The following is a 13,882-nucleotide window of genomic DNA, read 5'->3' as shown; positions in this document are numbered from 1 at the left end:
CTGAGTTCTTGTTGAAGGATCACTCCTGGTCTACTTTAACAACTCACGTCTATTGTAGCCTGGGATTGAAACTGGTTCTCCCGCACACAAAGTGAGTGCTCTACCAAATAAGCTATGGTTGCGATACTTTATAGAATGTTGCCTTTATACTAGTATGCAATATATAATGAGCACTTCATGTCACTCCATGGCTCAAGTAATCTAGACTATAGTTGAGTTTTCAAAAGATATTTATTATACTTGTGTTTTATGGAATTTTTTAATACAGATATTTTATATACAGTATGATGCATTATTGTAAAGCTGGTTATTTATGCAGGGGGGGGGGGGGGGGGGGGAATTTACACTAATAATTATGCTGTCACGTAATAAGCATGTAAATCGCTTATATATTTAGTTATAAATATTTGATAAGATAATTATATATATTAGATTTAGTTACGGCATATTTTTTCCCCACACGAAATGTTGGGCATGGAAAAACACGTAATTTACCCCCAGTGTAAATAACCACTTTTACAGTATTCAGTCAATTTACTACCATTTAATGTAGAATTTACTACCATTTAATGCAGAATTTACTACCATTTAATGCAGAATTTTTAAGAGTTTTGAAGCAAATTTAAGTAATTAGTTTGTTTGTTTGTCTTTTTTTTTTTTTTTTTTTTTGATAATGATTTAGAAATGTTGATGAGATATTCAACAGAATACACCACAAATTTTTGTCTTCACTTCATTTACTTGTACAGGGCTTGAAGCTAACTTTTTATGTCACCAGTCCAGCCGGACTGATGGGCTATTATAAATTTCAACCAGTCCACAGAAAAATTTACCAGTCCAACAAAGTTTTCCAAAATTATTAAACATATTTCGTTAATATTAAAATGAAATTTAACTCAAAATGCCTCAGACAATATTGTAACACTTAAATGTGGGATTTATATGTACGAATCAGATTCATCTGATATCTACAGATCGAAACATGCCAAATGTGTTAAAATTTCATAAGTATATTTTCCAAAATGATGCTTTAGAAAATCAACCAGTCCCATCGGACTGACTAAAACAAATGTCAGTCAGTCTGCCAGACTTTTAACCAGTCACAGACTGACGGGCGTGTGTTAATTTCAAGCCCTGTTTGTAAGAAAATAAAACCTCAGTGAATGTTCATGACAAATGCATAAATTATTGAAGCTTTCATGAAATTTATAATTTTTCATTGTGATAATATGGTTGTTATGTTTATCACAATAATTTTCCATGAAGTATATAGTAAAAATATATATATATATATTGCATCATACAGTGTATGATTAAAAGTATCCAGTATAAGGCTCAATTTATTATATTTTCTTTGTATTTGAATTTATTGAGTGAAGACAGGTAATGTTATGTTATGAAAGATGAATCGGACAAGAATGGCCTAGCTTTGGTAACATGCATAGTGCTGTCAACATTTATGAAATATTTAGCCAACAAAGTCTTTCTATAACAAACTTTGTAAGCATGAAACTCCTCAGTTGATACCAGGTTGTGTCAATAATCATGGATATGCATGCTTATACATGTTAATACATTTAATATGTCACTATGTGCTGCAGTAATTAAAAGGTTGTGCATGGAGGGAATTCTGATGTTCATTAAAATGTCATAAATTTATACTAGAGTCAGGGAATAGTGACTTTATATTCTTGGTACATGTAATTTAAATTTTATAAATTATCAATTCAGATCAATACCTGATTATATATTTATATCACTAAATGACCAATGAAATGAAAAATATGGAATAGTTAAATTTTCAGGATGACCCACCCTTCGGGGTGACATTTACATAGAAGTGAAAGTCAAATTGATATAATAAAATCAAAGACCTTCTAGCACTAAAACTAAACTACAAAGGCTAGAAAAACAGGGCATCTACATAATGAAATTGTCAGGTTTTTCATGGAGCTTTAAAACTACGTCTGTTTTGAATGAGAGTCAAGACTATACACACACAGACAGACACACACATATGCACATCGATTTATTGGAAATAACAACAGTGTTTACAGAACATGTGCAGGACAATGCATATTGTGCAAATGGATGTAATGAGATGTGACATCCTCTCTGTCCATGCAAATAGCCTGCATCTATAGGCAAAGTATGTTAAAAAAAATTGCATTATATTTCAACAGGAGGAGGTGGTATCTGAAGATGCCGATGAACTTGATGCAGCAGGAAAAGTCGCATCGCCCCCTCGACAACGCAGGTCAGTGACAAGTACAATGTACTAACAAGGAAGAGAGGACTTGATAACAACTTCAGATTTTTTAAAATTTAGATTGGATAATTGTAGTGATATATATAATGTAGTGTGTATATATATACAAAGATTGAAATTGTGTAGTGTATGTATACAAAAAGTGATATGTAGAGATATATATATATATATATATATATATATATATATATATATATATATATATATATTATGTGTATGTATGTATACATATACACAGAGAGTGAAATATATAAAGTAGTGTATAGAAATATTACATGTATTTGTGGTGTCTGCGATAGCGTGATAGATTTTATTTATGTACTTATGCTTGGTGTAATTAAACACCTGAGAGCTGTTTATTAATCACATAGGTTTTTCTTTTGTTGAGTTCTTGATATTTTTTCCTAAAATCAATATTAATTAATATACACAGGAAGCATTACACTTGTAAGTCTTGTTTTATTGCATCAATAGGCAGGTTACCCCATATAGCTTGTTTGTACTGTGTAAACCAGACACCATTGATTTAATGCTTAGTATTTAAGGAATGCAAAGTATCTTCATCCTGGTGTCATTTTCTTTGTTCCACTGTCCCCGAAATTTCTTTGTTGACCTAGTTTGAAAAAAAAATTTGTACCTAGACATGGTGTAATGGACGAAGGGTTATATACCTCGGTAGTTATTCAATCTTATTCATTATCATGTAATTTCAGTATAATGAAAGGGTTGATTTATATAAATTGTGTTAGGTTCTGATGAGAGATGAGACTGATAGTGGCAAGCCAGATTCCTTAAATTTACTCTACCTATGACTTAAAGAGTGTAATTACATCCTGCAGTAAAAACTAAAATGGGTGAAGTATTGTCATGTAATTTCCTTCGTTCTCTTTTAATATCTTTGTTAAATTCAAACATTGTTCTGTATTCCCAAAGCATTTGCAGATTTTTGTATTAACATAAAAATGTAATCTTGGTATATTGTCAGATTACAATAATACTTTAATTCAAATTATGAGGGCTTCACATGGAAGATGTGGGAGTTATATTAAGTGATCATTTTGTCCTTACTTTTGTCTGCCTGTGCCAACTGTTACAGTTATGGATAACATGTACCATAAATATTTTTTTAAGTTTTAAGGTCAAAGTTCAAGGTCACATATTCTTAATGAAATAACTACTTCCTTTGTTTAATCCCTGTGAAATCTTAAAAGAATATAGACTTAAAACTTTGTTGTTACTTTGATAAGTATTTTCCCAAGCTTCTAAACATTTTTATTGAAAGCTGGTTGAAAGACCATGATTTTCAGAGATGAGACAAGTTGCAGATAGGAAACACATGGATATATATTATATCCATCCTATTTATATGATAACAAGGAGTTCTTCATATATAAAAAAAGGGTTTAACAACCTGTGCGAGTAGCACTTATTGTTATATTCCACTTTTAATTTATACTGATTATTGACAGCGTGGTTCTATAGCATTATAGGATACTGACATCAGTCAGACAGGGTAAACAATATAAGTCTGCAAGTTTGATGAATTATTATCAAAATCTAGAAAAATCATTTATTTTCATTAAAGCCTGGCATACATACAGCTTGTTTACATTTATTTCCTAGGTGTCTCTTCTCTGATCCGAAATTAGCCCCGAGATAATTAAAAGGTGTTTCTCTTTCCCCTAGTTTGAAATGTATGGGACAATTTGCCTAAACAATTTCCTTTATTGTCAAACCATAAAATGTTATTTTCTTAATGCCCCACGATCATTGAGTCCATTATTTTGATAAAGAAAACCCTGACCTATTATCCTCAAGGACAGGTGATTTCATCTTGAGTCAACCACACCACTTCAAAATGTATAAATTTTAGTCCAACATGAAATGTAAATAAATATTCAGAAATCAATATATCTCACTCAATACTGTGGCCTTGTTTGGCTCTAATGATAAAAATTCAGGTTCAGTTTTATGAAGCTCTATCAAAATATAATCTGCCTACTTATTGATACTTAAAAAATTACTCCAAAGAAAGATTTAATGTATAATTTAATCTTAGTGTTGATATGTGGAATTTATTTTTTAAAAGAAATTGAATTTAAGAGATAGAAATTGCATTCAGTGAACTGAATACTTTGAGTAAATTTTAATCTATAGTTTATTTTCACTATCTGGATGTGACATTTTACACTTGAAAAAAGAAATAAACATCTTCATAGGCTAGTGAACCATGTGTTAATTATCTTAGATTTTCATCGTGGAAGTCGCTAAATTCTTAGTACCAGAAAGTATGAAACACGTACCCCTTCAAGCAAAAGAAAGCAATAGTTGTTTGGCATGGTATGGCCTTGTGAAAAATTTGAATCACAGACAGTTTGAACTTGTGATGCTCAGAATTTATTTTTTGTTTGCTGTCAATGGGAATCATTGACAGTGAAACCTAGAACTGTCAAACTGTGCAGTAAATGTCATCTGCATGCTGTGTTAGACTTTTGAACTGTGGCAATCAGGCCTATGTATATGCATTTATTGCCGTTTGATTCTAGAGAAAACAAAGGATTTTAACGATTAGTCTGGTTTTTATTTCAAACCATACAAGTTTGTTGCCTTGTCAGAGGATGTGGTCAGATAATTAAGGCAGGATTCATTTGAAGTGGGTGATTGGATTATGTATTTATACCAAGTGGAAGACCCCAATGACAGGTAAAATAATTCTGTGTCTTCATCTCCACAGTATAGATCTATTTGTGTGGATATCGTGGATGTTGCACTATGCCTTGCTTTACAACTGCACCTGTTAACATTCATTAGGCTTTCCTTTGTTCAGAAACTGAATTCATGATGCTTCCTGAAGTTGCTTACACTAGAAACTCAAGGTGTAATTTTGAAAGTTCTTAATTATCTCAGTATTTTTTTTCCTCTTTAAACAATATAACACTTCCTTTTCAATTAAACAATATGATTACTAAGTAACCCCAGTTTTCCTATGTAAATTAATGCTTTTATTTTACTAGACAGTTATTTACTATGTCTGCAAGGAAATAAAAAGAACCTGGGTAAACCTTGTAAAACAAAATGTTAGTTTTTATCACGGTAATGCATTTTCTATGTTTACTTTTTCCTAGCAAATACATTTACACTGTACTAATAGAATACTGTGACTCCACGTCCACTGTGTATATACACACAAGGAACGTTGTTTTTGTGACTTCCTCAGATCTTCAGTGCAGCAATATATAAGCTATCATATTAAAGGCAAAGATGCTTTGCGGAAAATTTCAGTTGTCGACTTTGTTATAAGTTTTGAGTGCCTGATTCGCTAAGGACATTTTATAAAAGGACATAGCAAACCTGTACTGCATTAGTATTTACAAATTCCTTTGATCTCTTGTTACAAAAATATGCTTCTCTTTGTTTGATGATAGATTTTTGACTAATGAGTATAGTTACATGTGGGTATGGAAAATATTTTGGGGGTAAAACTTCAAAATGAATAATGTCATTGTCACCTGTGATAATCAAATCACATTTACAGCTTTCTGATAGAGTGTGATTGTATATTATGTAATGTCCCTCCAGAATATTTCACTCATATGGAGACGTCACCATTGCCAGTGAAGGGCTGCAAAATTTAGGTCAATGTTCGGGGCTTATGGCCTTTGAGCATGGAGGGGTCTTAGTTGTGCCACACCTGCTATGACATGGGACTTCAGTTTTTGCGGTCTCATCCCATAAAGTGTGCACAGATACTCAGGTCAACTCTTGCGAATTAAAATAAAGGTAATTTAATAGACTACTACTTATAGGAGAAATAAACATGATGAAACAAAATGTTTGATGCAAATTTCCTTAAAATAGATTGCACAATCTTAAGGCAAAAATGTATTACATACACATGTATTTCATAGAATTGACAATGGACAAAAATGACTTGTGACTATGAACACTTTTAGAATATTTCCTTGACTAGGATATCTATTGATCGGGTCAGGAAGTGGATAATGGTTTTTTTTATCTGGCTGACAATTATCTATAAATATACACTATCTACATAATTTCTCAGCTCAACTTATGCCCTTTATATAATTACTCAATATTCATGAAGGTCAGTTGGTCACATTTAGAATTAACTGCACACTGGGACCCAGTTGTACAAAGGTTAGTTAACTTTAACCCACAGTGAACTTGTCATTAACTCTTACATCTATTTAGTGTTAACTAGACGTTAACTGCATTAACTGTCGGTTAAAAGTTAAAATAAATAAATGTTTATTCGGTATATACATGAATACAAACATATATATACATAAATACCAAGGATAACCCATGAAAGCTTATTTCCAATGAGGTCCTTTGATGCATGGGTGTTTGCGCTAGGGGGGTCATTTATGTGGGAGGAAACTGGAGTACCCGGAGGACGCCCATGTGTCCGAGTGGGCGACCACCATACCCTCTCACATACAACCACTGCCAATCACACTACTCAGACACCCCTTTAACTAACTTTTGTGCAACTAGGTCCAGTATATTTAAATAAACCCATAAAATGCTTGCTTGTTTCATCAGGTGATGAAGGTAGCAAGCATTGCAGAAAAAATACATAACCCACTTACGAATTTTTTCAGTTACAGTAATGATTGCTACCTTCATCACCCGATGAAACAACAAAGAAAGACATTTTATTGTTTATATTTTTATGTATTTTTTAGAAATATAAACTAGAATTAAGTACTAAAATATCATGGTTGACCCATTCGTTGCATTAAACAGAACAGCCAATGCCACCTTTTACCTTGATGACACTCCATATTTGGTAATGATTATGCAGACAGGTGGTATTAGAAAACCCAGATCAAACTAGTTTGCAACAAACATGCATTCATTGTGTGATAAGAGCAATGTCAATTTCAAAAGAAATATAAGAGAAAAGATTCAGTGAAGCTGTATCTGTTTGTCATTATTTAGGGTCACAATGTTTTTGGAAAGACTTAATTTTTGGGGGGTGGGGTTGATAGCAGTTCATATTTTTGATAATGAGTTTTTTCTCCTTTTTTTGTGCTCTCTGATTTTGAACTTTACAATATCATGATACAAGTGTTCAAGTGCTCACAATGTTGTGTAAATGGGGGCATTTTTTATGACACATGTAAAACAAGTACTTGCAGTGGAGGAAGCAGATGCTTCCGATGAATAGTGGGCATGTTGTATTTTCATTACAGCAGTTCATCTATTTGTATTTTCCCTCTGTAAAATTTTGTCTTTAGTTGGATTCTATACGTAATTTTTTCCCCCATTCAATAGCATGATTCCCTCTGTCCCATATTGCCACTTCTCAAAATCATGGCCATTTCTCTAAGTTGGTGTTACTCTGTACTAGAAATGTGGTCTAAAGTAATTTAAGCAAAATGGTAATCTCTGGGAGTTTTCTTTGTCAATTGAAGGATGAGTACTGGGTGTTTGGTGATGAATTGTCAATTGTAGGATGAGTACTGGGTGTTTGGTGATGAATTGTCAATTGAAGGATGAGTACTGGGTGTTTGGTGATGAATTGTCAATTGTAGGATGAGTACTGGGTGTTTGGGGATGACTTGTCAATTGTAGGATGAGTACTGGGTGTTTGGGGATGACTTGTCAATTGTAGGATGAGTACTGGGTGTTTGGTGATGAATTGTCAATTGTAGAATGAGTACTGGGTGTTTGGTGATGAATTGTCAATTGAAGGATGAGTACTGGGTGTTTGGTGATGAATTGTCAATTGTAGGATGAGTACTGGGTGTTTGGTGATGAATTGTCAATTGTAGGATGAGTACTGGGTGTTTGGTGATGAATTGTCAATTGTAAGATGAGTACTGGGTGCTTGGTGATTCTTCAAACTTGTGACTATCATAAACTCATCATCAAATATGGCTATAACATATTGGTCAGACATTGTCAAAGAGTCAATAATTGATGAAGCTTCTTGGGTATTTCAGAAATATTAATAACATCTTCCATTATTATCGTGAGAGTGTGACTAGCTTGTAAACAAGGATTAAACTTCTCAGTCATGTAACGTACAAGGACATGTTGTAAATTGTGAAAACATCTTCGAGCCTCCCTTAACATCTCCTGCATATAGAAATCCTTGCTTTCAGAAAAATAAATGTATTAGAGGGATTTACTTTTAAGATTACGCAGCTCCATATTGAGTAAACATTGTCCTCCAGCAATGAAACTTTTTGTTTTATCTTTTAGATCATATCCATGACAAACTTTATAAAATGAGTTTATCATTATGAAAATATGTATTCTCTCTCAGAAGTACCATGTCATTTGGAGTTCAGGGTCATGAAATTGGTTATTTTAAAATTAGTGTTTGTTGAAAAAGCAGATGTAGCAGAACAAGCAAAAAGCGTGATAATGTATAGCTCTTTAAACCTTTCATGATAAAATCGTCATCGGTAATGACCAATTATGCATTTTACAGCAGGATGACTTTGGTTGTTGAAACAGAAAGGTAAGCGATGGATCATAGTCCATCAAAATTCACCTGAAATTGATATTGTTCATTTCATATATGTCTGCTCTTAGCATGTCCTGTTTGATGTCTATATTATGGACTTTATTAATAACGTAACTCTTCCAGGATGAAAGCAGCTGCTAAGAAACTCAAGAAATTTTTCCATACGGTCCGATTCATTTCCAAATTGAGGCCGTGAGTTTTGTCTCTCTCATGCACGTGCATGTCACTTCTCTGTGCTAATTGTGTAGCTGTATGTTTATCTCTGAGTCTGTCCTCTTCTTGTACGGTGTACTATAGGGTTATTGAAATTATATCAGTGAATATTATAGTCATGTTGGGTTTGATAATTTGCAAACACACTCAACAAGTGCCAATATTTACTAATATAAGTTCTATAACTCCTTTATTATATAGCTAAACTATATTTCCATTGATCATTTATTCATTTTCTCATTAAGTTAGAAAATGGAGTATTATTGGTACTGATTCGAGTGTTCAATATCACAGTAACAGACGTTATCATTGTTCATCCAACTGCATCGATTAATGCATGTGAAATGTCCGAAATTGTGATATTTGCTGGTCCTTAATTATTAATCGGAGTCTGAATATTATAAAATTAATTGATACTGGATCGTAGATATATTGAAACCGGCTACCAGAGCTTACCAACGGATAGCTGGTCTGCCATCTTTGTTCAGAACTTCGCGTTCTATAACATGAACTTGTACTCGAAACATTTCAGTACGGACTCTATCATTTTTTAAAAGGTGTTCCAGGTATTGCATGCTAAAGTACTCTACAATTTTGGACATTATATTACGAAAAGAAATATTAGCTATATAATAAGTTGAATTATTTACCATATAATCATGCTTTTTATTACCACGTCATATCATAATCTGTCCATTGTGTGCATTCTCCTCTTGACTAGTATCAGGTGAAATGGACATAATGATACTATATATGTATGTGTCATGATATGCCCTATGGATTAACAAATGAATGAATTCAACCATTGTCCTACAGTTTTGTGTATGTGAAATACATGTAGATAGATAGGATTTAATGTTTGTTATATATCTCTAGTTATATAGCTCACAGTCTTCATCAGAATTGGAAGATGTTGACAATGTCCAATTCTATTAATGCTTGTAGTTGATTACGTATATTACTAATGGAACTTATTGCATGACAGTCTCTCATTACCAAACTGTTATACAGCATCATATTAAAGATGGAACATGATATTTTTCTCTATGCTGCAATGTCAAACATTTAACTGAAAGGGACATTTGGAAAACATTTATCAGCAGAGCATGTCTTTGGACAAAGGAGCAGTTTATCTCATATAGTGTCTGATTCATAAACTTCACTGCAACAGACTCATAATATTTTGTATTTATGATTGTGTTTCTGATATTGCATACATGAAAGGGAAACTTATTTCAAAGCTGGTGGCAAAAAATCTTTATTCATGTGGGGCTGGGAGCAGATTTACCAGTTGGCTTAAAAGTGCAGAACTAATAAAATGTAACAAAAGGAGTTAGGCTTCTAACAAATATTTTATCATACAATTTTAAAAACCGGTGTCATTCAATATTTTTTTAAAGCTGAAAAGAACATCTATTGTGTTGTTTTACATCCCACTGTGGGATTTCTCATTCAATGGGGTCTCAAATTTGTTAGCCATTTTTAAGGTCACATCCTAAAGACCAATAGCGGTTGCCTCTGGTACCAGGTACCCAGCAAGGTCACATCCTAAAGACCAATAGCGGTTGCTTCTGGTACCAGGTACCCAGCAAAAGAGCAGTCAGTACACATATTAAACGTCTGAGGTTTGATGAGGAGAGGGGGTTCGAGAATTGAACACAAGACCTCTCAGTTATTCATACCACTACCACCACCAGTCAAACAGAGCATCTGTATATGTTGCTAGTGTTCAATAAACTGCTAGGCTACCGCCATCAGTTGAACAGAACATCTGTATATGTTGCTAGTGTTCAATAAACTGCTAGGCTACCGTCATCAGTTGAACAGAACATCTGTATATGTTGCTAGTGTTCAATAAACTGCTAGGCTACCGTCATCAGTTGAACAGAACATCTGTATATGTTGCTAGTGTTCAATAAACTGCTAGGCTACTGCCATCAGTTGAACAGAGCATCTGTATATGTTGCTAGTGTTCAATAAACTGCTAGGCTACTGCCATCAGTTGAACAGAGCATCTGTATATGTTGCTAGTGTTCAATAAACTGCTAGGCTACTGCCATCAGTTGAACAGAACATCTGTATATGTTGCTAGTGTTCAATAAACTGCTAGGCTATACTGCCATCAGTTGAACAGAACATCTGTTACATGTAGCTAGTGTACAATCAATCGCTGGGCTACCACCACCTTGTGTTCAATAATGAATAGAACATTGTATATGTTGCTAGTGAACAGTATTAGATGACTGTTTATTTAGTTGACCTGTTTATTATGGGTGATGGGAGAGCACTATAGAAGATTATGAAGATTTAACTCTGATTTTATATCAGGAATTTAAAAAGTATATGCATGCCATGATTTGGTACATGTGTCAGTAATAAAATCTTGAATATGGATTACTTAAAAATTTACACTATAGTTAATTTTTCAAAGTTTCATTCATCTTCACCTAAAAGAAATAGAAATCAAGAAAATATGACTCATAGATAGTTTTATTATAAGAAAGTTACCTTGTTCTGATTATGTTTAGCATGGGATCGACTATCTTTAGCTGTCTGTCAGATGTTTAGTTTTTATAAATGCCTGATTACCTCATAATGGTGAAGTTTTCATTTCTAGTTTCAGCGAGAGCTACTTCACAGTTAAAGGAGCCGCTCTGATTCTGCCGCAGAATGAACAAGAGTCAGGCTATGCTTCCAAAAGGATAACAAAGAATTGTGACAGTAAGGTCATTTCTAGTAAAAATTTACATATGGTAAATGCATTTTTAATTCCTTTATTTATGAAATTAGAATGAGGGTATCCTCTACAAATGAACACATTTTTGTGTATGTTCATTGAGATTCGGGTACTTTCTAGTATACATGATTTGAAAGAGTGTTATTTGAATACAGAAAAAAACATGTGTTATTTTCTTCTTCTGTAAACAGCATTTGATGAAAGAAACTAACCTTCCTGGGTAAATTTGAGGCTGTTCTTTATAAGCATTTATTGACATGTTCCATTTGTTTGATAATCTGTGATCATTCCATTCGTTTGATAATCTGTGATAATGGTCACAGTGTTTGATTTCAGACGAGATTCATTATTTATGTGTTCCGTTGATTGATAATCTGTGATGTTTGATTTCAGACGAGATACTTTATTGACTTGTTCCGTTGGTTCGAAACCTGTGATAATTATCTCCATGTTTGATTTTAGACGAGATACAGAGTCATCTGCAGTTCATGTTTTACCTACTACGACCACAGGACACAATCAAAATAGTGAGTGTTGTGACAATCCAGCACCTCGGGGGGTCAGCTGCTTTGTAAGATATTTTTCTAGGCCTGTAAGCAGAGTGTGTGAGGTGTGGTTTGGATGGCTCCAACGCATTATGTCACTCTGCATACAGCATACATATTTTATTCATTTAAGCGAAGACATTTCCATTGTTTATTATATTACAGATGTCTAGCAGATTTCAGATGACAGGCAATATATTTCTTTAGCAGTTGATTTTAAAGTTTAGCATTTCATTTTAAAGTTATAATTAAATTTTTTGAAAATTCATGAGAGATGAACTGTGATGCTTCAAGCCAACACACTCCATGAAGCATTCCAGTGCCTCATGAAATGTATGCTGGCATGAAGCATTTCAGTTCATACTCACATGTATTTTCAAGAATGAAATTTTTCATATTTACATTCTACTTTCATTCCTGTTGGAATTCCCAGCTGTTAAGATAGACATACTATACTTATCAAGATTCATTAGTGCAATGTTCACAACTGCAGCGCATTCATGAGAAAATGGCTCTCATTACAATTAGTGGAGATATCAAAGGCAAAAAACCGGGAAATGTAAATATTGATACATGTTTTACTGAGTTACTGTCTTATTGAAATTGATACAGGCATTTAAAATCAGCGATGTGTTCTGATTTGATAGTTTTCTTGTTTCTTGGGTATGACTTTTACTTGCTTTTAATTCACGATCGGTGCGAATCTTACCGTGTTATTAATTTTTTTACTGTGTCGCGTACTGTGTCACACACATTGTTACTGTGTCGTAGCCATACAGAAAAATGATGATGGCGATTCCTGCTTCACATACAGCTTTGTTATCAAGAGAGGAAGTCCCACAATTGATTTTGGGGTCAAAGGTCAGGTCACTAAAGAACTCCATATAAAAAGCTTATTGACATTGTGAGGGGATATGTCCCATCTTGCAGAACCCTTGAGATACATAAAGCACTGTGAAACAGAAATGTGACAGAAAGTTGAATTACATTTCAGGCAGTGAAGTTAGAAACAACTAATGCCTCTGGTAACCCTCGATACATGGCCGTGGTATCGTGTATTGGACGACAGGATGAGGAGGAATCAGTGATACTGGGCATCGACTGCCAGGCAACGGCCACTATAGGACTAGTGTACCCTATTTATGCAGACACATCCATCAAGCTCGATGGGGACGGGTATGTTTTGACGTTTTGATTTTGGTCTGTCAGCCTATTCTGAAGAGTGTGAGAAATGCATGTTCACGGTGTGAGAAATGTATGTTCACGGTGTGAGAAATGTGTGTTCAGGGTGTGAGAAATGTATGTTCACGGTATGAGAAATGTTTGTTCACGGTATGAGAAATGTATGTTCATGGTGTGAGAAATGTATGTTTACGGTGCGAGAAATGTTTGTTCACAGTGCGAGAAATGTATGTTCACTGTGTGAGAAATGTTTGTTCATGGTGCGAGAAATGTATCTTCACGGTGCTAAAATTATGATTCATTATGAATGGTTACTTACAAGTAGATTTATCAGAAATTAGATTTCTTTCCTGAATTTTCAGTGGCTTCATTGTGTCCTCTGATGGCAAGTTACATGTCTTCAAACCAGTCTCTGTTCAGGCCATGTGGTAAGA

At 33.9% G+C, this 13,882-nt stretch overlaps 1 protein-coding gene across 8 annotated transcripts in view; it reads left to right on the top strand.

Annotated features, from left to right (window-relative positions):
• LOC125672187 (uncharacterized) overlaps positions 1–13,882 on the top strand; it is a 40,247-nt gene that overhangs the window by 1,417 nt on the left and 24,948 nt on the right. Inside the window, exons 2-9 of one of the 8 annotated variants that reach the window (XM_048908332.2) lie at positions 59–91; positions 2,184–2,257; positions 8,736–8,765; positions 8,895–8,963; positions 11,602–11,705; positions 12,184–12,248; positions 13,261–13,442; positions 13,811–13,876. In XM_048908332.2, coding sequence (XP_048764289.2) covers positions 59–91; positions 2,184–2,257; positions 8,736–8,765; positions 8,895–8,963; positions 11,602–11,705; positions 12,184–12,248; positions 13,261–13,442; positions 13,811–13,876 — 623 coding nt within the window. The remainder of the gene's footprint in view (positions 1–58; positions 92–2,183; positions 2,258–8,735; positions 8,766–8,894; positions 8,964–11,601; positions 11,706–12,183; positions 12,249–13,260; positions 13,443–13,810; positions 13,877–13,882) is intronic. The other 7 variants (XM_048908350.2, XM_048908339.2, XM_048908359.2 and 4 more) reach the window with 7 other exon arrangements.

This window comes from Ostrea edulis, chromosome 1 (genome assembly GCF_947568905.1).
Source record: "Ostrea edulis chromosome 1, xbOstEdul1.1, whole genome shotgun sequence".
NCBI classification, from domain to species: Eukaryota; Metazoa; Mollusca; class Bivalvia; order Ostreida; family Ostreidae; genus Ostrea; species Ostrea edulis.
This window is presented reverse-complemented; position numbering and strand designations above follow the sequence as displayed.